Genomic DNA, 24,556 nt, shown 5'->3' with positions numbered 1-24,556 from the left:
AACCAAATGAACTTTGGTCAGTTCCTGGATCAGGGTGAAAAAAAGTGAAAACATCAGTAAATAGAGACATTTAAATAAGGAGTGAAATTTGAGGACCTTACCAAATTCCTGTTAACTTTCTGAGGCACGGTGATTTTGTTGTGATTGGGTTGCCCGGTGTCCTTAGCTGTTGAATGCTGAAATATTTAGGGGATTGTGTCATGATGTCTATAGTCTACCTGAAAATGGTTCAACCAAAAAAGAAAAGAAAGAAAGAAGAAAAAGTAAAGACAAAGCAAATTAGTCAGGTGAAGGACATACACGTGTTCATTATACTATTCTTTGATTATGTCTGTGGATTTAAAGACTTTCAAAATAAAAATTAATTTAAAAAACAAAACTTGAACACAGCTGGAGGGGTTAATTTAGGGACAACGTTCAGTAGCCCTGATGCTGTTCTCCTGTAGGCCCTGGCCTGGCCTACTGATACGGCCTTCTGGCTGCTGGGGGTGGGGCAAGCTTCCTGCCCCTGAAGGGGCCCGTCACTCTGCCCCCACACGGACTTCTTTTGTAACCTAGGGGTTTTGCTTGTTGTCTCTTTTGCACAGTAATTCCATCAAGCTGGTGAATCTGCTCTCCATATTTATCAGCACGTGGCTAACGGCGGCCGGGTTCATCCATTTGGTGAGTATCCTTGAAGATGCTTTAGCTCTGGCTTCCTGGAACAAACGCCTGAGTCATTTCATTGCCTGAATTTTTTCTCCCTGCTGAGAAACTTAAGCTCAGCTGTAGAAGGTAGGAAAAGAAGAAGCAACTGCACCCTTTTCTGGGTTTCCAACCCTTTACCCCAAACTGGTTCTGCATTTTTCAGCTCACTGGTAGTGCCCTGGGCCTTTGGTACATTCTCATTCTGTCTGCAATACCCTCAATCAGCCACAAGATGGCAGTGCTTCCTCAGTAAATGCCAGAAAATGTCTTGGGGACAAGGTTGGAAGTTTGACCCACATCTCTTAGTAAACAACAAATTCAGATCCTTCAATTTCTCTACACTCCCCCCTTACAAAAAGCCACCTTTGATTCTCTTGCCTGATGACTTGTCAAGTTATTTTATATCTCAAAAATGTTAATTCTTTTAAATGAATGACTCTTTGAAAGCCTTCTATTATGAAGTCAAGCTGTTCCCACCTTTTCAGGGCAGACTTTCCCCCTGCTTTTAGGGAACACAGCTATTGTCCTGAGCCTGTTTCATACAAATACAAACTATTACACCTGGAAAGAACCTCATCTAACTCTGAAGCTTTGAGTACAGGTGCCCTTCTAGGCTGAGCCGCTCTGGCCTAAGGGTGGACGCATGCGTTTAGCTGCCTGCCATTGGGACGTAGGTGATTTTCACCCAGTGGAGCACAGCCGGATGGAAGCCCGGCTCTCATTTAGTCACTGGATCCGATGGTCCCCACCTATCTCTTTCTGCTATTGGGATTGTTGGCTGAAATCACCCTTCAATAACTACCCTAATTCTGCCAAGTGCCTAAATCGCCGATAAGGATGGGTTAGTCATTTTCTTTTTTCTTTTTTAAAAATCTTCAGATAGAGTGGGAGGGCGGGGGAGAGAGAGAGAGAAACATTGACGTGAGAGGGACACATCGACTGGTTGCCTCCCGCATGAACTCAACCAGGGCCAGGGATGAACCATAATTGAGGTATGTGCCCTTGTCTGGAATCAAACCCATGACTCTTTGGCCCGAGCGCCAATACTCTAACTGCTGAGCCCAACTGGCCAGGGCTGGGTTAGTCATTTTCAATAGGCTAGTGACCTCATCTTACTACTGTGAGAAGTACCTTCTCCTTCACCAAGAAACCTCCAGAGAAATGTCACGTTGAGGACAGGTGTTGATGTGTGAAGAAGGCCAGGTGCTGGCTTTTTCTGTAGAGGCCGAGTTGGAGGTCGGGGGGCCTGCATGCCTGGGGGGGGCTGCCCTCACACTGGCCATGCTGACGGATCACAGGCATTGGTCCTGGAGACCCAGCCCCCATCTCTCCTTCTCTCCTGAGAGCATCTAAAGTATCTCTGTTGCCTGTCTCTCAGCTTTGTGGCAGATGGAGTATGATGGGAGGACTGAAAGTGTTTTGAGAACTTGAAGGCAGAGATAAGCAAACTGCAGCCCTGAGGCCACAGGTCTCCAAATGGGACCCTGCTTTCTCGGTTTCACTGTTACCTCTGGCTGATTTCAGCCACAAGCGCAGAGTTGAGTCATCACTACAGAGATCAGACACTGTGTGGCCACAGAGCTGAAAGTATTTACTCTCCGGTCCTTTGCAGAAAAGCTTGCTAGCCCTGGGTCTGAAGTGTTGTGCAGAAGCAAACTGTTCTCATGAGCCCACTTTCCGAGCTCCCAGGAAATTGCTGCAGTTTGCAGGGTAGAGCCATTGCTGACATTCTGCAAACCAGGGAGTGCAGAGTCAGACTCCAGGAGATGCTGTTTGGGGTTTGGGTGTAAGATCTGGAGGAGCAGGGCCCTTTGCCAGATAATGAAACGAGGGGGCCTTCTGTGGGAGGCTCTAGAATTTCTCTGGGAGCGTGTGAGTTGGGCCCTCTGAGACTGAGCAGGAACTCGCTAAGGAAGGTCAGGGCAGGCTCTCTGGCTCTTTCCTTGATGGGAATGCCATAGGACATGGCCAGAGCAAGGCCCTAACGTCCAGCTGACTTCAGATCTTTACCCATGAGAAGGAAAACGAGTAGGGACATTTACTTCCGTTCCTCTCCCTCTCAGCCCCAGGCAGCTAGGAAGGCATGAGTGTGTTACTACCACTCTTCTCTCCCTGTTACCTGCTCAGCCGTCACTGGGTCACTGGCAGAACTCGGCCTGGGGCAGCAGACACCTGTGTGGAGGGGCTGCATCTCCAGAAGCATCGGCTGGAGCGTCTGTGTTCCTGCTACTGCATCTGTCCAGTGTAACGTGTTCCTTTTCTCCCCGTCCCCTTGCTTTAGGTGGAGAATTCAGGGGACCCATGGGAAAATTTCCAAAACAACCAGGCTCTTACCTACTGGGAATGTGTCTACTTACTCATGGTCACCATGTCCACTGTTGGCTATGGGGATGTTTATGCAAAAACCACGCTTGGACGCCTCTTCATGGTCTTCTTCATCCTCGGGGGACTGGTAAAAACTCTTTATTATGTTGTTGATTTTTACGACCATTAACATTTTCTGTTATCCCTTTTCTTAAAGCTTTGTATTTGGATACTGTGTTTCTGCATTAAAGCAAGTGGTCACCATAGTGTTACAATCAGGCCAAGGAAGTCCACACTGAGGGCAACTTGCCTGCGTATTTCTTTGGTGTATTAAACTTGTTCCCCAGAGGCCCAGGCTTGCTGTCCTTACTGGGGGCAGCCATTTAGCCAGGAACAGACCTAATTGTCTTAAGAAAGTGATGCTCACTTTAACTGAGAGAGTCCCTTTGTCATGTAATTCAGGACCTGACATACTGCAAGGACAATTGCTGTCCCTGGCCCTGGTAGATGCCGTCGATACCCTATAGACAGTTTGCGGTTTCAGGACTCTTCCACCCCTTGCCGATCCTCCCCAAACTTCCAACAAACACTGTGGCTAGGTCTACCCTAAAGAGTAGGGTCCCCACTCCAGAGATGGAGCGCCCCCTGGGCTTGTCCAGATGGGTGTCATGTGGCTCCATGTGTTCACTTTATAAACAGCCAACTAAGTCCATTGTGCGTGACACCTGGGGTATTTTTTCTCCCCTTTGCAAGTCAGAGGGGTTTGCTGTCTGCTTTTCTGTTCTATGCAGATCACAAGGGTCAGTTATGATGCCATTTGCAAGGGGGACTTCTGGCCATGCAGCAACGGTGGCTGCATTTTGTCTCTCAAAGCATCTCGCTTGTAGTTTAGATTTTTGCTGTGTATGACGTAAGTGACTAAATCCTACTTCACACACAGCTTCCACCTGTGTGCACCACACGCACATTTACACACTGCATACGCATAGCTCTGCTTTGTATGCACGTGACATGTACATTGAGAAATGTATGTGTATGTAAATGTACGTGCGTGTACATCAGTGTGAAGGCTCCCAGTGTCTGAGGTCCCTGTAGGCAATGAGACCCTCGTACCCAGCCACAGGTACAGTTTGTTGGACAAAACATGGCAGATTTGTGTTTCCCTTTCTGTCCTTTCCTCCTGTGTGACTTCCTAAATTTACCTTGTGTGCTTTTTGGTGATTTTTTTTTTAAATGGATAAGCCTGTATTGTTTTAATCTTCCTTTAGTATTTATTGCCTTTAATTACTTATAAAGGCATTGATTCTCCTTTGAATTTTAACTAGAAAGAAAGGTCTTCTCTTGCAGTAATTTGTGTGTGTGTGTGTGCGTGCATACTCGTGTGCATATGTGTGTATGTGCATATTTGTGTGTGTGTCTGTGTGTCGCATGAGTGTATAATTTCCCAGCATGCATCTCCCTTTACTTATTTTTCTTAGGAAGAAGAGATAGATGTCAATTATTTATTGCTGTCTCCTTCAGATTTTTCAGCTGTGATTTTTCCTTTGGTTGTCTAGGTTGCTGATGTTTGTTTTGTCCTGTGTATCTTCAGGAGCTTACCCCCCTTTTTTTTTTATAATCCAGCATATTAGTATATACCTTTACAGTTCTAATCCTTTTGTGTTTTCAGATCTTAGTAACCCCCCTTCTGAAAAGGTCACCCCTTTCTTCGGCCTGTCTTTTTAGTCTCTCTTCTGTCTCCTATCTCCTCCTCAGGCCATGTTTGCCAGCTACGTCCCTGAAATCATAGAGTTAATAGGAAACCGCAAGAAATACGGGGGCTCCTATAGTGCGGTTAGTGGAAGAAAGTAAGTATGCCCAGCGGTCTGCCGCCTCGCTGTGTGGGGTCCGCTCTGCATGCCTTGTTTTGCTCTTGTTTCTTTGTTTCATGCATGTAGGCAATGTTTGCTCGCTACGTGCCCGAAATTGCTGCTCTCATCCTGAATCGGAATAAATTCGGCGGGACTTTTAACAAACATGGAGGCAGAAAGTAAGTCAGTCGCATCAGAAAAGATGTGGTTGAGTGGCTTCCAAGAGTCCCCACCTGACAGCTGCCACTCTCCCCTCCCACGGGTGCTTCGGTGAGGGGAGGGCCACGTTCTGTGTGGGGTGTGAAGCCCAGGGCTACCCAGGTTGTCACACCTGAATCGACTGCCTAGCCTTGTTTCCATTCACGGCTTTCTTCCCGTCTCATCGTTCCAAGAGACATGGGTTGATCCTGGAAGGGTCCAGGTGCAGCTGGGCCCATCTCTTCTGTTCCGATCCCTAGCAAGTAAACTCATTCACTCCTCACCAGCTGGCTGGCTGGGTACACGGCGGTCCCTCAGACTAGGATGATGCCATCTAATGGGTTTTCTGTGCAGCAATAACATGAGATCTTACTCCAGCAAGGAAGTCTTGGGGGAGGGCAAGGTCAGGTCAAGATCAAGGTCACCTTGCCTACTGTAAGGTGTGGCCACCAGGGACCCAGTTCTCTTTAGGCAGGAGATGCAGAGCTTACTCTCAGAGAGATTCACTGCTCAGTTGAAATGCCTCTGGGCAAGAAATAGTATGTCTCTGGTATGTCAGAGCACTGCATGCCCTGGTGATGAGTCTTCTGTCTGGCTTCCCATACACAGATGCTTTCTACATGGGGTCTATTTCAACTTGCTCACTTTCTCAGTTTCAATGTGTGGGCCATCATCAACCAGAGGTTTTACTCCTGGGTACATGGCAGGGCCTCACCACTCTGTCCTGCCAGCACCATCTCCTGAGGGGAATGTTGGAGGCGGACAGGGCTGGCAGCCACCATTCTTCACTTCTTAAAAAAATCTTCTTGCCCGGCTGCTGTGGCTCAGTGGTTGAGCGTTGACCCATTCACCAAGAGGTCGCTGGTTCAATTCCCAGTCAGGGCACATGCCTGGGTTGTGGGTTCGATCCCTAGTGGGGGGTGTGCAGGAGGCAGCCGCATGATGTTTCTCTCTCATCAATGTTTTTCTCTCTCTCTTTCCTCCCTTCCTCTCTCTCAAATTAGTAAAAGCATATTGAGAAATAAAAAGCAGCTTCTTGGGCACACAGTGTTGTTTCTGAGGTTTTGTATTTTTGTTTTTGTTGTTGTTTAAACTTCTATAGATGAGATGCACCCACCTGTATTGTACAGCTCAGGACACCTGTGCCTGTGTGCCCGCCGGCACCCCCCCAGACCTAGGTGCAGACTGTTGCCATCGCTCGCCTCTTCCCCGGGACAGAAGCTCCTGCGCTGGGACTAGGTGTTTTCCACCCCTTTTCAGACAAGCTCTTAAACGGCCTGTTTGGTTTTTAAGCGAAAATCCGACCCGCAGCGGGCGTCCCTCCCCGTCCTCGCCTGACAGTCCCGCTCGGTGGGCGAGCTGCTCTCTTGGCTGCCGCAGCACACCCAGCTCAGGTGTCCAGCCTCTGCCAGAAGAGGAGGAGGTGGGGAAAAGGCTCATTTTCTTGAAGTACCCACAGGGCACCAGCTCCCTTTCAACGGAACAAAGGACGGTGGGTGAGAGGAGCCAGTTGGCCTCTGTCTGTGGCGGCTGCGCTCCGCCTTCCCTGTGCCGGGCCTCGTCCTCCTGGTCCCTTAACAGCCCTGGCTGAGATGAGGACCAAGCTGTTCTGATTTCTGGGCCACTGGTTGGATCCGAAAGGCCAAATACGTCTGGAGGCCCCCACTGGCCGTTTGTTCCGTGTCAGGGTGAAAGCAGCTTCTCTCTCGTCCTGCCTTTAAGGTGTGGACAGGTGGCCATAAAGCAGGAGGGGTTCCGAGCCCGGGGCTCTGTGCGGCCTCCAGCCCCCTGTCCCAGCCAGTGTTTCCCATGGCTGCCTCCAGAGGACACTCAAGTGCCCAAATCTGTGTCGAAAATATTTCTTGACTCTCACTCCAGGTCAGTTTTTGCCCCCAAATAATTTCCCAAGCCCAATGTGGGTGGTCCTGGTGGCCGACAGCTTTCGTGCGGGGTGATCCTGCTCGGGCCCTCAGACCGATACCTACTCACTAGCCTGGTCTGATGGGTCACTTTCGCCTTGGCGTTTCCGCTGCAACCTCCCGGTGGTGACTTCAGATCACAGGCTTCCCGCAGCTTTGGTTCTGCCCTTCATCTCTGTAGTCTCCATCACCGCTCGTAGCCGCTCATTTTTTCATCCTCTCTCTCTTGTTTTCTGTTCTCTTTATGAAAATGTGCACTTTGCTTTTAACATTCTCTTTGGATCTCCAGTGTTCGCCGACCCTGCGGACAGAGCGGGTTCTGTCATCAGCACCGGGACTGCTCACTTCACTTTACGCATTGTTTCCTGGTTCAAAAGCTAATTACTAAGTAGTTTAAAGAAGCCCTTTGGTCACTTAGATCTTTCATCAGAAAGTATAAGCTTGGGAAAGGAACGGTAATAAAGGCCATTAGCACCCTTTGTTTGATGTTGTTTTTGCAGTCAGTAGAACAAGATTGATGAAATGTTATGTTTGGCCAAAATTTGAGTTTTCATTTGGAATTCAGTGTTGAGAGAATGGGCTGTCAGAATCAATAAGTTTCCTTGCGCTTGGGATACGGGCATGTGGTAGTAATTAGCAATATAAGGTCTTTAGTTGAGCAACCAAGCATGGATTCTGGCAGAAAACATAATGAGAAACTACAGTTGTTCTATTTCTAACGTCAAAAAGTTTCCAGATAAAATTAAATGCATTTGCAAAAGGAAAGCAGCTAAACTTTGTTGAAAGATCGAGCGCAGACTCTGAAAATCGCATGCTTCGCTGTGTGTTTGTGTGTGCATGAGTATATGTGCTGTGCTCATGGACACACTTACAGACACGCTGCTCCCTGGGATGTAATCAAGTGGGTGCCCAGAAAGTAATTAAAACATATACATCATTAAGGGATTTGTTTACATTTGCATATTTTACTCAGGAATAACCTCCCTAAAAATGCATTAACTTGTCAGAGAATTCAAGGTAACTCGTGACCCAAAACTATGGAGACACACAACTTTGAAATCCAAAGATTATTTAGAGTAAAAGAAAATTGGGCAGAGAAGCTTGGGGGTTTGTTTATGGGACACCTGGTTTTAGGGTGTTGGGAAAGATGAAGGTTTCACTGGCACCTCATTTTCAGTGTGAGTTTGGCAGACGTCCCGTAAGGTCCCCAGAGCATCTTCATCAGTGCAGCATTGACGGTCTGCATGGCTGACTCCAGCCAGCTCAGCAGTAGTCTGTGCTGACCCCCTACCCGATGTCCCAGGCCAATGGGGGTGAGCTGGGGCTCCTAAGAATAGGGACTTGCATGTCAACAACCAAGGGTTCCAGGAATGACCAAGAAAGGCAGTCTTTCCAGGTTGGAGGTCTTGGGGACAATTAGCCCTGTGGGCTGAGTCCCCACATTTTATTCAGAAGCGTAGCGTGCCTGCAGCCAGCCATCCCGCTTGCTTTCATGTACTGTCCAAGCTGCTCGGAGGTGGGGGGCGGAGGGGTGAGGCTCTCATGGCCTTTGTGATCCCAGCTCTCCATCCTCCCACAGTCCCTGCTGTTCCCCCAGAGGGTTCCCTCTGTGTGTGACTCAGCCCACTCGGGTTAGTTTATGAGAACTGACAAGATCATGGTCCGAGGTCACATGGCCAAGGGCCATGGAAAATAATCAGCCACAGAGAGAGGAATCCATCTGCTTCAACCCCCTTGTCAGAGGCAGCCTAATGGGGAGCCGTCCAGACCTCACATTTGCTATGCTGGGCTTCTGGGGCCCCAAACTGAGGCAATACCTTAGGCCAGGTGTTTGGGGCCGAGGAAAATGGGGTGGGATGGCTTATTCTCCGGATTCCTTGTAGCCAGATACTGAGAAGATACACAGAAAGAGGAGTGAATGGCAGAGGACAGGGAGTGGGCAAAGGGGGCAGGAAGTGCATGGTTCACTTGGAGGAAATGTCCCCAGCTGAACGAGAAAGCTGGACCCCCTCTGGTTGGGGAGCTGTCACAGACCACCAGGTCTACTCTACAAAGCTGTCTGTGAAGCGTAGACGCTCGGGCTTCCCTGGGAACACTTCCTGTGTACTGCTGGCAGGAGGCCAGGAATCAGACAGCACAAAGCCCTAGGACCGCCTTCCATGACAATGATAATAACTACAAACACTTGCCTATTTCTTTTTTTTTTTTTAATATGTTTTTATTGATTTTTGAGAGAGAGAAAGGGAGAGAGAGAAACAGCAATGTGAAAGAGATACATCGATTGGCTGTCTCCTGCACACCCCCTACTGGGGATTGAGCCCACAACCCGGCATGTGCTCTGATCAGGAATTGAACCTGGACCTCTCGGTCCATGGGACAACGCTGAATCCACTGAGGCGTACTGGCTGGGCCACTTGCATATTTCTTGATTGGCTCAGCAACCTGTGAGGAAGGTATTATCATCATCTTCATTTGCAGTGAGTGAGGAGGCTGAGGAACAGAGAGGCTACGTGACTTTCCTGACATCACACAGCTAGTAAAGGGTGGATGTGGGATTTGACCGGGGTCAATATGCTTCGCTGGGTCATGTTGTGTCTCTAGACCATCTCTGGAGACCCCTGTTTTGCTCTGAACTCAGAGATTATCATTGTGCATTTTTCTTCACCTCGATCCTCAAGCGGGGCCAGGCACTGCATATGCTGGGGAGGAAGAAATGCGTATCACTTTGGGCCTGTCTCCTCCCTCCGATTAGTTAGACCTCTAAGGTTCCTGGCCCCAGGGTCAAGGACAAAAAGGTGGAGAGGGACAAAACCATTTCTTTCTTTTATTTTTCTCATTCAATTAGATGAGAAATGTACCTTTTGAACGCTTCTGACAAGGGCCTCTCAAGGACGGACAGACAGATCATTGCTCAAAGTGAGATTGTGTCTTTCTTGTGGCTCTCAACACTTTCGGCCCTTTTCCGGCTCCACCCTTCCTGGGAGGTCCCTTTCCTAGGTTACCAGCCGTAGTGGGTTGAGTGATCTGCCAGATTTGGACCCCCAGCAGAGCCTCCTGCATTCTGTCCTAGGAGGAGCCTTCTTTGCCTGGTAACAGCGACCTTCACTTCAGTTCCTCGGCTGGTCCGCGGCAGAGCTGAGAGCGCGTCTCTGCTGGTCCCTCAGCTGCCAGAGAGAATTAGAGGAACAGGCCCTCCGGGGACACTGCAAGACACATTTTCTGGCTTATTTCAGAGCTTTGAGCAGCAACATTAGCCCTCAGGTAGATACTTGCTGCAGGGGGGTGAGGGGCAGTCTGCCTTCACCTCAGGGTGTCCTCAGGGCTGCACAATGGAGCCCCGAAATCACAGAGGTGGGTGGACTCTGTCATGCTTTTCCATTTAAAAATGAGAACAGCTCAGCTGGTGTGGCTCAGTGGATTGAGCGTCGTCCCATGGCCTGAGAGGTCCCGGTTTGATTCCGGGTCAGGGCACATGCCCAGGTTGCGGGCTTGAGCCCCTGTAGGGAGTGTGCAGGAGGCAGCCAATCAATGTTTCTCTCTCTCTTTCCCTTCTTCTCTAAAAAAATCAATAAAAACATATTTAATATAAATAAATAAAATAAAAATGAGAACAGAGTGCTTTATGATCTTCCATGTACAGTGATACCTCGGTTCTCGAACATAATTCGTTCCAGGAGGACGGTCAAGAACCGAATTGTTCGAGAACCGAAGCAATGACCCCAATAGGAAAGCGTGACTCTCTCCACAAAGCGTGACTCTCTCTCTGCACTCACACTGATGACGCAAGCAAGGCACGCTGGGCCGAATGAACGCCATTCGGCTCAACTCGGCTCATCTCGGAAGTTCGAGTTCCAAATATTTGTTCGGATTCCGAGACAAAAGTTTCTCGAATCTCCATTTGGTCGAAAACCGAGGCGTTCGAGAACCGAGGTATCACTGTAAATGCTTATATTTTAAAGAGTATTCAGCAATTTGGAACAAAATGTCAAGAACTAAGAGCTGCTAGAGCCCAGTGGGTCCCTGCCTCACTGTCCATGCTGGGGTTTGGTGAGTGCCTCTGTGCCGGGCACAGTGCCCGGAGGTGTCGGGGGCCAGGGACCTGGTGGTGAGCTGCCAGGGGTTCAGTCTCCAGGAGGTCACAGGCAGTGAGCGAAGCTGTGATGAAAGGAGCTACTAGGCACACATCTTACAAAACAGAGACAAAACTGAAGATTCTGTTACAGAGAGAAACAGGGATTATTTACCTTCAATAAACAGGCCACAGAGGGGACACCTCAGAGAGATGTTACAGTCTTGTCAACGACTAGTGAACCCAGCTCTCGTTACCCCTAAAAGAGGGGAACATCAAGGTTTTAAAATTCATATTTTGTGAACCCCTCTTGCACCCTTGATCTTTTGTTGTACCTCCATGGGACTCAGTCTAACTCTTTCTCTGGGGCTCAGGATTACCTAACCTGCTCTTCCATGACCCGCCAGGGGGACGCTGTGTGCCTTCCTGACTGTCTTTCCTCTAGTCAGAACAGGCTCCTCAGCCCCCTCTGCACCCTTTGTTCATTTCTGATCCCCCTTTCCAGTCCCTCCTGCCTGCCTGTCTCTATCAACATGAAGTCCCAGCTCCCCGTCCACTACACTCACCCCACCATGGCCTGGACCTTTCTTTTGGAAAGAATTGGAATTTAAATGATCTGCTGTGGAGGAACAGGGATTATTTCTTTACGAAGACTCATCTAAACTGCGCCTGGTAGTCCCCCACCTGAAGGAGAACTAACATGCAATCCTTCATCTCCGTTCACCCCCACGTGTTCTTTGAGTGCTGTGCGCCTGGCCCTGGGGACCCGTGTGCTCCCACACCCCGTAGAACTCCAGTGTGTCTTACTGCACGGTGCCTGTTATTTGGCCACCGGTGTGGGGGGAGCTCAAAGTCTGCACATTGAGACTCTCCCTGCTGGCCCCGAGCAGTGACAGCCCCCCCACAGCAGCCTTGCCTAGCACCGGGTCTGGGGTGCAGGCCGCGTCGTGGGGTGCTGTGTAGGGTAGAGCGCCCTGGGTTTTCTTCCCTTTTCCGCCTGCGTGGAGCTGGGCAGCGCTCACTCTTCTCCACGGTCCGCGTGGGGCACTGCTCCTGTGAGTGATGTCCCCTGTGAGGTGTCAGCTCTGATTTCTGTTGCACAGACATGGCTCTGGCTAAAACGGGACTGAAGCTTCGTATTTTACGCAAGCTTCCATCCCTTGACAAGTAAGCCATTCAGCCTGCGCCTCGCAAGGCCCACGGAGCCCAGCCTGAACTCCCCAGCTATGTCTTCAGCTTCCTAGATTTTAAAAACCATAAATTAGCAAGTCATCAACATATCACCAGGATAGATCATCTGGTAGCCATTCGAGTCACAAGGAAACACAGGCCCCAATAACCGATCTTCACAAAGATATGAAGACCTGGAGACAGACAGACACAGTAACTAGGAAGACAAACGGCTAATGCAAGCTGGCAGGCCGCCTTGGACTGATTAGGCATTCCGCTTTGATTAGCACGAAACTTTTAGGGGAGGGAAAAAACGAGATTGCCCTAATACTTTGGAACAATGACCCCTTGACTACTTCTGAAATTCAGTACCAAGGCACAGACACCGAAAGCAAGTGCCAATGAGATGCTGTATCATATAATGTGATATGCCAGGTATCGCTTTCCTGCACGAGGGGTCTTGGTGGGTGTGGATGTGGGCGCTTCTTTCTTTGCATCTGCTTTGGATTCTTAGCCACATCCTCAGTCCCTTTCAAACTTGAAGTTCTATTTAAAGAGACTTGGGTGCATATTAAATCAATTTCCTGATAATACTAATGGAACAAAAGCCTCCCCCCACCCCCCACACTTTCCTGCTGCCTCTCTTCCCTTCCACACAGTTATCAAAATGTTCCAGCTATTGTTCCGAAAACAAGAATAGAAATGTAGGTGGGAGATGAACTGTGTGCCTAAAAAAATAAAAAGTCATATTTAAGCCCAGATTTTGCTCTCAAATATTCTTTCTTCCATCAAAAAAAAAAAAAAGACTTCTGAATATGACTTTTCTAATTATAATCTCTGAAGATTGCTGCTCTTCAGCCTCACACTGATTGGACAGATCCTTGCTGGGTAGATTTGGGATCTGAAGGACAGCACAGTGCTGGAGGCTGAGTTGCACCGTTTTCTGTCATCCAGCTATGTCTTTCATTCCGACAGAAATCTTTCCAGACCTGTGCAAAGCAGTTCTTAGTGGCTTTGGGACTCATCCCATAGATGATGCCATTATACACTGAAAATAAACCAGGAAACTTTCTAACTGGCCAAGTACAGTGTCTCTTTTTATTAAAAAATCTATAGGGGCTAATGCAATGTGAACCTGGCCAGTACTGGTTTTGCATAGCAATGGCCTGTTCCCACCCTCAGCACCACAGGGACTGCTCCAAATGGGGGCACTGATTGTCAGTCAAAGCATCTTATATCCCTCCCTATACCTTCTCAGTAAGGGGTTATTGAGACAGTTCAGAGACACCTGCCTGCCTGGCTCTGGGAGAGGTTTTAATGACCTTGGCTGCTGACCACAAAGGCCAATGTCAATTACTATCTAGAACAAATTTAGGAATGCTCTCCTTCAGCATATTTGCTCACTAGCCATTGTTTGAGCCCCGCCACGTTCCAGGCACAGTGCTACAGTGCTGTGTTTGAAAAGATGAGCTAGAGAGTGCTGCTTGCCATCCTGGAGCTTTCCAGAGACATCGGCCAATCAGAGCCACTCAGGAAGCCAGTGGCAGCTAAACAGAAGCTTGATCACCATTACGTGGGAGCATCACTCCTGCTTTTTTGGCAAGAATTTTATTCAATAAAATCATGAAGGTATAAAAGCAACACAAAGTGTTCACGCATTTCAGAATGAATGCTGCTAGAACATTGGGTAATTCCCATTGTTAAATGTATCCACTGGAGTTATTTGGGCAAAGCTAACAGCAGGTGATTTCTGCACCAAAAACCTATGGATCTGCCTGGCCCGTGTGGCTCAGTGGTTGAGCCTCGACCCATGCACCAAGGAGGTCACTGGTTCGATTCCCAATCAGGGCACATGCCCAGGAGGTGGCCAATTGATGTTCTCTCTCATGATGTTTCTCTCTCTTTCCCCCTCTCCCTTCCTCTCTCTCTAAAATCAATAAAGAAAAATATTTTTAAAAATCAAAAACAAAAAAACAACCTGTGGGTCTAAGGTTGAAGAGAGGTGCAGAGGGGTTTGGGAGGATGGGGAGCTGCTAATGTTACCCTAAGTTCTGCTCCATTCTGTACTTTCCCTCTGAGGAGTGCTAGGCTTCACCAAGCCCTGGAAGCTGTGGACAGCTCCCAGGTCTGTGTGTGTAAGGGATGCTTGAGGCTCCAGGCCTCTGCAAGTGTGTTACCTTACTAGCCTGGCTGGCTAGCTAGGGCAACACCCTTGAGTGTGGTGGCGAACAAGGCCAGTGTGTGTCAACTTGATTTTCCTTATGGGAAGGTCAAGTCCAAGAGCACATGCTCTAGGTCCTTGAGGTGTGATTCACCAGGAGTGTTAGGGGGAAGGGGGAGCTCAGTTTGCACATCAAAGCTGCATGTCTCCCCTCCGTGGCAAAATGAAGAACCATTTCTTTTTGGATTCATTCTCTTTCTGTTTTACCTTTGTCCCCAAAGGGGTAGCTGGCTTTTGCCTTAATCTTTTCTTTTCTTGGCCCCTCCTTTTCAGAAACAGCATTACCAGGTGGAGAGAGAAATCTGCTTTGATCTGACTAGAGGAGAGTGCTGTTTCGTACCCTGATCCTGCTATAAGAGCAGAGCCGGCTGGGGTGGGGGAGTCGGGTCCAGGGAAGCCTGGCTGACTTAAGCATGGCCGGAGGCCACTGTGTCTGCAGTAATGGGATGAATAAAAGGCAGAGGGGTGAGGGGCTGGAGGGAGACATGGACGCGCGGTCTGTGAAGCTGTGCAGTTAGGGCATCGCTTACTTATGAGGGCTGTGCAATTACTCTCCTGGGAAGGAAGTAAGAAGAGAAGGAGCAGAGAGAAAGAAACCAAAGCGGTGGTGGTAATGTCTATATCCTGGGTTAATGTGAGGATTAGATGAGAAACTGAAAAGCACTGATTGGCCGAGCTTGGGCAGGGAACCAGGACTGTATCAGCTTAGGGTGAGTGATTCTCCAAATTAAAAATGAGGGCCCTGGCCGGTTTGGCTCAGCAGTTATAGCATGGCATCACAGATCAAAGGTCGCAGGTTTGATTCCGGGTCAAGGGCACATACCTGGGTTGCAGGTTCAATCCCTGGCCCCTGTCAGGTTCTCATGGGAGGCAACCAATTAATGTGTCTCTCTCACATTGATGTTTCTCTTTCTCTCCCTCCCTCCACCCCCCCCAATCTAAAAATCAATAGAAAAATATCCTTGGGTGAGGATAAAAATAAAAGAAAGAAAAATGGGGTGCTGTTGACAGAGGGAGGGTATGTACTAAACAGGTAAAATCAACCACTGTCTCCCACACTGAGATTCCCAGAATTTAGTTTTAAGGCTTGGATTGAAACACTGGTTAGGTAACCAACTACAAAAGTTGGGAGACCATTCTTCGTGCACTATTTGTGGAGGTCTGATTTGGGACAGTGGGGGTGCGGACACAGACCCCTCTGGGGGGTTCAGGTCCTGACCACCTGCATGTGGTAAGATGCACCCCTTCAGGCAGAAAGTTCTCAGGTCAGGACATCCCAGTGCTTTCCACTGGGGCAACCAGTAGGCTGTCCTCTGACCTTGGGCTGTTTCCCAGAGGTGCCTTTGCTGCGCTGTTGGGCTGGAGTTGCTCAGCCTTCTGCCCCCATTTAGGGGAACAGCCAAGCAGCTGTCTCCTCCAGAGCAGCTCTGTTGACAGCTGGGCCAGATGATGACTTCATTGTCTTCCTCACTAGGAGGGAGAACCCACTTCCTTCCTCTGTGATTCAGGAAGTGGAAGTCCTAGAGGTGGTCCTGCTAGGAACTGCTCTTATCTCCTGATCTCCTTGGGTGGTTGTTATTTGTTTGCTTTTGTTTTTTTTGTTTGTTTTAACAGGAAATGGTTGAAACAGGGTTTGGGTGATGCGCTGGCAGTTATTTGGGTTTCATGTCTGTCCTTTTGCCTGTACTGTTCTCTCACAAACTGGACACATGGTAGCAGATCTGAGGTGGAGAACCAGCCACTGCTCTGCCAGGCTCGCGGTTACCTACTAACCTTCTCCTGGGCTTACCATGGTGCCAACCAGTCCATTGGTGAATCTCGGGGGTGCTGAGCTAGGTCCCAGGGTGGAAGGACGGGGCCCACCTACCTGCTTTGTTTGCAGAAGACGGGACCCCACACGGGAATCCCTGGGATAGTCCTTTAGGGCCAGCTGTCCGCACAGCAGCGGGAAGGCAGGAGTCAGTGCAGATTCTTCCGTTTGGGCAGCACTTTTCGTACTGACCAGAGGTGTGGGCTGCAGGATCTCTTGCCACGCCGTCCTGCTTCCTACATGATGAAATGCTCTGAATTCCTCTGACAAGTCCCTCCTAAAATGCATTCCCATCAAGTCAGCAGCTACCGATGGTGGGAGGCATTGGGGGGAGGGGAGACGAGAAAAACATGATTAGAAGGCTCAGCAGAAAGACAAGAGATTCTAGCATATGTATTTGATCTAAGTATTATAGTTTTACAGAGACATCGAGATCAATATATGCCACATTTCATCTACCTCTTTGACAAAGTGGGCACGATGTATTCAGGAAAAGCTGTATAGGATTTTCAATTTACTCTGTATGATTTATTGTGACAGGATAGCTATGGGTTTTTAAGTTCTTTATACTTGTTCCAGTAAAAATGGCTATAGTATCTTTAAAAATAAACAGCTCCAAGCTGTGCATTTTACATTGTCTTCCTGGAGGGAGGTTCTGCTGGAGATGTAGGGCCTCCCTGCCCCGTGGGGCCTGATGCAGTCGGATTTGCCTTCCTCCTCACTCTTTAGCTTTTCAGGGGAGGTGGGGTGGGAGTGGTGGGGAGAGTAAACAGAACGGAATTAGGAGACTGCTGCAGACATCTAGATAGACGGTGGCACCGGCTGGTGGGGGCAGAGAGCGGGGACCTTGTGGGTGGACTCAGCAGTGTCTGTGTGCAGCCCAGTCAGTCTGGGCCTCTTCCTTCAATAGTGACCATCCCGGTCACACAGGAGTGAGCTCCTTCCCGCAGCGCCAACGGCTGCCTCGGTTTAGAAGGCATCGAACCATGGGGTAGTCCGCATCCACTTGGCACCAAGCCTCTGGACCTCAGTGTCCATGCCAGAATGATGCAGGCACGAGCCTGTCCATTCGCCAAGGGCAGTTCCCACAGGAATGCACGTGAGAACGTGCAGGGACCACCACAGCCACGGTCCTCTTTTCAAAGGCTGCTGGCTAAGCCACGCTGCGTGGGTTTTTTTAAGCGTGTAGGTTTTTGCTGTCATTGAGCTAGCCTCACTTCAGTGGTTGTGTGTGTCTCGTGCTCTGCAGCCTTGAACAGCTTCGTCTGGTGGCCCCTCCGCCCTGTGTGCGTCCAGCCAGAGTCAGTCCCTGAGCCGCCCGTGCTGAAAGGCACCTGTGGTGCTGAACTCTGCAGCGAGCTCGGCTCCATGGGCGTCCAGCTTCCCTGACCCACTTTCAGGAAGAGAGCAGAGTGCTTGAGGGTAATGTGTGGGCTGTTGTTCTGGAGGTGAAGATGGTTAGTGACATCAGTGTATATGTAGTGAAGAGTCCCCCATGAAATAAGCAGTTGGTGGTTTTCTGATGAGCTCTGATAGCGTCCATCATAGTCAAGCATTGTTCTTATTCGGATTGAGTCACACTCAAGCCCTGATGCCATGCATGCTCCTGACCCACCAGGGTCACCATCCCTGATTCATCCAGGCTGTATTTATGGAGCCCTGACCCCAAACCAGCCACGCTTGCTACACTGGATAAGTAACTCCTTTCCACAAAATGCCATCTGCTACTATTTTGACATTTCAGATGCTTCCTCGTGCATCTGAGATGGATCTTTTAACCCTAGCTACTAACATTAGTTAATCCCAAAAAAGACTTATTCACAGAACTAGACAAAACTTTAAAAACCAGAAGTACATCAGAGGAGAAATGCTGATTGATTTAGGTTTGCTGGCCATCTTCACGCGCCGGGTGGCCAGGCCGCTAGAGTCCAGCTCCCACTCTGCAGACGGAGTCACATCGGCTGCCTTCACAGTGTGACTTTCCTAAATACTGGCCATTGTCAACCAACCATCTAGATGTCTGCTGTCCTCCTGGTCCTAGGGCTGGTGAGGAAGTCTTGAGCTGGACATGGCAGAATATCTAAGACAGACATCTGCATCGCTTCCCCGGCCCTGGTTTGCCAAACTGAAGGACTTACACCGAAACTTGGTTTCGAGCTCCTGCTGCCTCAGCCATGGCTGTCTTAGCCTTCTGGCTGGGCTGACCAATTGCAGCCAGGATCTCGTGACACTGCCTCTGTGATGCTTGAGGTGAGCTTTATCTCTGTCCACCGAGTCCCCACACTAAGCCCCTCTCCTGGCCCAGTGAGGACCCTCCGACATACCCCCCACCATGTGTTCAGGAGGACCTCCTCTTGGTCCAGCCTGCCTGTCATGAGGGAGCGGAAGCTGAGCACCGAAGCCTGTGTCCTTCCTACATCACCCCTTCCTCTTAGGGAGAACTAGGTCGGAGCCTGGGCTCACGGCCTGGGCAAATCACTTGTACTTGCTGTGGGACCTCAGGACATCACTTAAGGAAAATGAGGTCCAGAGAGGTTATCTGAAAAGATGCAGATAATCAGGGCACAGGTTGTTGGAGGATAAGGTGGGATTATATAGGCCACAGAGCATTTTGCATGTGTTACATTCTGATTTACAGATGTCACACGAATCCCACACCTAGTGCTTGTGCTGGGCCAGACTTTCCATAGGCACTTCTCCTGCAGGATCTACTTAGGAAATGCTCAAGATACCCTCGTGGTACTAGTTCCACCCCTGAGATTCTGGCTTCGTAACTCTAAAGCACAGAATGGTGCCTTACCTAAGACTACTTAGAAACTCAGTATCTGAGCTGAGCTACCACAGGGCTAGCAAAGTAGGAGTCTCACATGGTAGATTTGCGGGTGTCATGGAGCAGATCATTTCGGGGGAGGGTCTCCTTCGGAGAACCACTGCTCTCGAGGGGGCCCGCGCTGCGCCTTCGAGCGTTTCAGTTGATGAAGACACAGGAAATTCTGCTTCTCTTCGCCCCTCAGTAACATCCTTCCCCAAACTACGGCCCCTGGATTTTCACCTCCTGGAAATGTATCCGGAACATAAATGTTCCCTCTCACCGTCCACCCCTCACACTCCTGGGGGCGTTGGGCTGCCTTGGAGGCGCACTGGGGGGAGCAGACCTCCTAATGCAGATGCTGAGTGAGGGAGGTGGCTTCCCCCATCCATCAACTCTAACTGCATTCAAACATTTTCAATATGTGGGCTCCTTGATACCTTTCACTGTATGGAAAACAAAATACAGGGAAATGATTATTGGCACAAAAAGGGGAAGCTGTAAATCTTCGAATCAGATACAGGACAGATTGGAACAATATGGGTTCTCCAAGGTCGTCGTGATAATGCACCTAACAACTCTCCTTGGGCAGGGAGCAATCTGCTTTCAATCAATCTCGCTTTTTCTGAGCAAAAATACCAATTATGTTGAAGGAAGATTTTTTTTCTCCTCCCTTTTTGATAAAGACTGCTCTCTACCCCAGAAATCATGCAGTAGCTAAAAGATACATATTTTACATGGTCTAGAATGGTATCGAACAGCTAACACCAAATGAGAAAAGCCCATCCTTCTTTTTTTCTCCTCTGTCCTGCCAGCATTTGTCTACTTCTTAAGAGAAGTGAAAGCTAATTAAAGGCTTAAGGGATAATATTGATTGCATTGGAATATATTTTATATGTACCCAGCACATTTTCAACTAAAAGAACCCTGACTCTTTCTAAGGCTGCATAAATCAGCCGGCCGAGTCTTTGATTCAAGGGTGAGAGGGTGAACTCATCTCCTTCCCTTCCACTTCTCATCCATCTGTCCAAGAGATAAATGGTTGCAGAGGAGGAAGAGAGGATGCTAGCAGATGTTCATTCAGTTCTTTGCGTACAGGAAAGGAAGGGTGGATGTTCAGGCACTGCCCTGGCCCTCTCATTGATTTGAGTCCTGCTCTGGATAATAACAGGGCTTATGTGGTAGAGAGCTGTGAGCTTCGCAACGCCTGGGGCAGGAGGCTGGCTGGGGCATTAACCTCTCGGCTCCCTCGTCTATCGAGTGGGGATAAGAACCTTGCCCGGGATCATACGTCCTTGGTGGCAGAGCAGGGATCAAACCTGGCTTACTTTCACATGCGGGGGAACCAGGGTCAGTCCTGGGGGGTGTCCTTACGTTGGCTTGTGCTGATCCTGCTCTTCATCATGGAAGTTTGTGGGCAGAAAGTATTAGAACTGCCCACAGCTGCCCCACTGTTCGTGGAGAGGTCAGGAGGGAGGTCCTGTTTCTCAGCCACTTTCTGAACACACTTGGCAAATTCAGAATCAGAAATCTTATTCGGACCACCACGTTCACGTGCGGCCTGTCCGTCCACGTACGTGCACATGGGCCGCAAGAAACACTTTAAGGTATGATGTGATACAAATGTACGTAATCCAAGTGTTTAACTTAAATTGCGTACTCTGCCATCCTGTGCATTTTAGGAAGGGACTAGTCATATGGGATTGGAGCATAAGATTTGGATGGGTGGCCCAGGGACCTCCCTCAAGCTAGCTGGCAAGAGAGCACAGTGATCAAGTTCCGATGTCTCGTGTGAGGCGGCCACTGACACTCCTTCCTCCCCGTGCCGGCCTCCACTTGCCCGATCGCTAAGTGCAGCTCCATAACAATAACAGTCCATAATGGCGATATTATTAACTGCACCGTGCGCATTATTGATTTACTCTTTGTTCGGCATCATTATCCTTTCACCAATGAGTTTACTGCATTATTCTCACATACTTAGTCAAGCACCAAATTACAACAAAAGGGCAGGCTCTTATAATGGCATCTAATGGAACATTGCATAAGTGATCATCGCTGCCTCCCATTACGAGCTGCCTCCAGCCAGTGCGCTTTCTGCCTTATTGGAATGTGCACACAGCAGTTATGAAGTGCAGGGGACCTGGCCGTTTTATTCTCCCACAGAATGCCTGTGCTTCATCTTCACCACCAGCCAGTGCCTCACAGCCCAGCCAGGGACTGAGCCTCTGCCACTCAGTCCGCGGGGCACAGGGACCTGGACTGAGCCCCTTGCTGCGACCTCTGCTGAGCCAGTGGGTTTTGTTGTACAGCCCATCCCGACGTGTGGTCCTGGGGCTAACTCTCACCAAAGTGCTTGGTCCGGATCGAGCACCATGTAGCAAATATAAATGACCACAGTATAGCCTGGTGTCCAAGTCAGACTGGTCCAGGAACCCAAAGATGTTGGGCGGGGGTTTTTATTCCAACTGTTCTGGAAGAGGGGCTCCTCTCCTCAGGGGGAGCCACGTCTCCAGAAAGAGAAGTCCAAATCACCCTGGAACAAGGCCGACAGCGCCAGCCTCCTCTCTTCCCAGCTTCTCCCCGCTTGAGGCCACTTCCTTTGGCTCTCAGAGAACTCCCCGGCGCCCTAAGGAAGCAGCTGTCTGGGGACACACAGATCTGTGGCTGATCTCCGATTCCACAGGCGTCCCATCCCCATTTAGCCCTGAGTAATGCTCACTTACTGTAAAGTGTTACATGCCCCCATTGTCGGAGGAGTTATGGCGGAAAAATGCAAAATTTTCCTTTTTACTGCTTATGGCCAGCAGAGCCCATAACGTGTCAAACCGCGCATTAGCCACCCTGATAAAAGTTCACTTTCTTACACACAAAATCATCGTTTCAGCAAGATTTGTTATCTCATTACCTGATAAGCTCTATGTCATAAAACAAGACTCATTCAGTAAATCTCCCGGGAGGACGCTTTGTGGGCAGAAAGGGAGAGATATGATTCTGCAAGGGACTTGATAATGCGCCATTTAAGCGCAAGCATAATGTCACTTATTGTTCAATGCATAAAACCACTTGGCCAAACGGTTGGGCTTTTAATAGGATTTTGTGCAGCATCAGGTGAGAAGCCATATGCCTCTTCTGTGAGGAGGCACTGAGCACCTGCCAGCACACTGCTTCGCCTCACAGCCCTCTGGGGGTGGGCGCTGGGCTTTGGTCGGGCCTTGGGAGGCGGCGATGCTTCCCTGCAGCTGCGCGCTTGCCTGTCCTGCTGGGAGTGGGTGCCTGGGTGGCCCCTGGGCGGGCCTCCTCTAACTGGCCTCTCCCATTCAGGCACATTGTGGTCTGTGGACACATCACTCTGGAGAGTGTTTCCAATTTCCTGAAGGACTTTCTGCATAAGGACCGGGACGACGTCAATGTGGAGATCGTCTTTCTTCACAAGTAAGAGGCCCCTGTTGTTTGAGACCCTCCATCCAACAAGAGCGGCACCCTGAGTGCCTGCAGGAGCGGCGGGGTGGGTAGAGTTGAGCAAGTCGTGGTCCCGGCTGGTTTATATTGACCTCATTGGAGGGGACAGGATAAACCAATGGGAAGGGAGGCGACACTCGAGCTCAGGTGAGAGCAGTTCCTGGTCTGTGGAGGCAATTCTGGCAGGTAACAATGGACTTTACTGTGGGTCATGTATGTCATTGCTGACCCCTCGGGATCCGGATCTGTGATCCAGGCATGTCACAGCGTGTGATGTGGAGTGTTAGTGCTGTGGTGTGGATACTTTATGTGCAGGAGTGACATGGTGATCAAGGAAGACACAAACAACAGGAAGCAGGCATAAGGCAACAATAGCAACAACAACTGTGGCTCCCAGAAACCTCCACTGGGGGACACCGCATGCTGGTCACTGTGCGTACAGTCTCTCCTCTAATCAACGGAGGAAGTGAAAGTACATGTCTGGGCTCAGAACACCTGATCTGAATCTTGACTCAACCCATCACTTGCTGAACGAGTTACTTAACCCGTCTGGGCCTCAGTTTTCACATCCATAAGATGGAGAGGTCATCATGGCTTCTGCCTGCCTCCTTGGGCTGTTGTGAGTGTGAAAAGTAGTTCATGTACACATGCAGAGCAGAGGCAACATGCAGTGACCGCTCCATGAGTGTCAGCTACTGCTGGGAACGGAAACATTATTAGGTCACAATCAATTTAGAAGTGAGGTCTTACTATGTTTGATTTACAGGTGAGGAAAACAAGCTAGCTCCCCTCTGCTCAGTGTTGAGATTTTAACTGTCTCATCCTCTTTGAAGTACAAGCTAGTCTGCCACAGAATGGAGAGTTGGAAGGCTCCTGCAGGAGGACATGGTTGCTTGTCTTCTTCTATGGAAATGGGACCCTCAAGGGCCTAGCCCAGCCGCAGATGCTGGAGGGACAGAGCCTACGTGTTGGTGTTGCCGTGATACGGGGTTGACCTCTCAGGACTCAGTCCTGCTCCAGGAGCCCACAGAGGTGGGCTTCCCTGCCAGCTCCTGTTCTGTGCATCCCCCTTCGGGCACTTGTTCACAGAATACCAAACTGGCCACCCTGTGGGAGCCCCAGCACTCTGCTCGGCACTGACTTCTCCGAGTTTGGAGGAGACCATCCAGGCCGTGGGCCCAGGAGCAGAACCGTAGATCAGCTCAGTGCTTAGCTGCCGAACGCCAGCTGTGGGGCGTGTCTTCTGCTGGTGTTCCGAAGGTCCGAGAGAAGTGTAGTGCGCAGGCTCTGCCCTCCTGGGGGTGAACGTTCCAAGATGAGCACCCGTGCCACACGAGAGCACGACATTGATCCTGTGTTTCCTGACTGGCCAGTTTAACCAGGTGGCAGACGGGCCTGGGCCTCTGTGCCAGGGAGAGCCCAAGGCCGTGGGAAAGGGGCACGTTGTGTGGCATCTGAAGACTGTCTGCCGTGCACAGGCAGCTGCCCTTCTCTCACCGGCGAGAGAATCAACTTAGTCTGAATCAACAAGTCGGCTTCTAATGCTTCCGTGGTTAGGACTCACCTGTGTCCCCAGCCTCCAGTAGTGTCAGCGTCATTGTAGATGGCCCAGTTCATTAACCTCTTGAAGCTTTGTGTTGATAACATACCTTCCTCTAGGGTTGTTTTGAGGTGTAAATAAGTTAATGCTGGTCATGTATTTAGAATGGTTTCTGCCATGTAATAAATGCTCAGAACATTAAACATTATTATGACTAAGTACTTAATACATGTTAGCCAAGTGTTGATTAACAGTTCTTGGCACCTTGTAGGTTCTAACTAAATACATCTCCCAGTGCCTAGTAAAGTACAGTTTAGAGAGTAGGTTTGTTCATCTCTGCAAAATGAGTGAATGAACGAATAGCTCGATGCTGTTTTAATGTGTTCTTCAGTGGGGAAGATGTCCTTACAGCTCAGCCCTCAGGATGAGGGATCGTGCGCACAGGTGCGCATCAAGAACAGCACTGAGAGTGAATGAACTGGGGCGGGGGCGGGGCTGCTCATTTCGTGGGGATGAG

At 49.6% G+C, this 24,556-nt stretch overlaps 1 protein-coding gene across 13 annotated transcripts in view; it reads left to right on the top strand.

Annotated features, from left to right (window-relative positions):
• KCNMA1 (potassium calcium-activated channel subfamily M alpha 1) overlaps positions 1 to 24,556 on the top strand; it is a 701,914-nt gene that overhangs the window by 481,221 nt on the left and 196,137 nt on the right. For 12 of the 13 annotated variants that reach the window (XM_036264760.1, XM_036264756.1, XM_036264758.1 and 9 more), the window contains exons 7-10: positions 588 to 663; positions 2,969 to 3,139; positions 4,747 to 4,838; positions 22,362 to 22,472. In XM_036264760.1, coding sequence (XP_036120653.1) covers positions 588 to 663; positions 2,969 to 3,139; positions 4,747 to 4,838; positions 22,362 to 22,472 — 450 coding nt within the window. Of the gene's footprint in view, positions 1 to 587; positions 664 to 2,968; positions 3,140 to 4,746; positions 4,839 to 4,928; positions 4,992 to 22,361; positions 22,473 to 24,556 lie in introns of those variants that run through there. The other variant, XM_036264755.1, reaches the window with a different exon arrangement.

This window comes from Molossus molossus, unplaced genomic scaffold (genome assembly GCF_014108415.1).
Source record: "Molossus molossus isolate mMolMol1 unplaced genomic scaffold, mMolMol1.p scaffold_m16_p_17, whole genome shotgun sequence".
NCBI lineage: Eukaryota > Metazoa > Chordata > Mammalia > Chiroptera > Molossidae > Molossus > Molossus molossus.
Note: the sequence above shows the minus strand (reverse complement) of the source record. Positions and strands in the feature narration are given on the sequence as shown.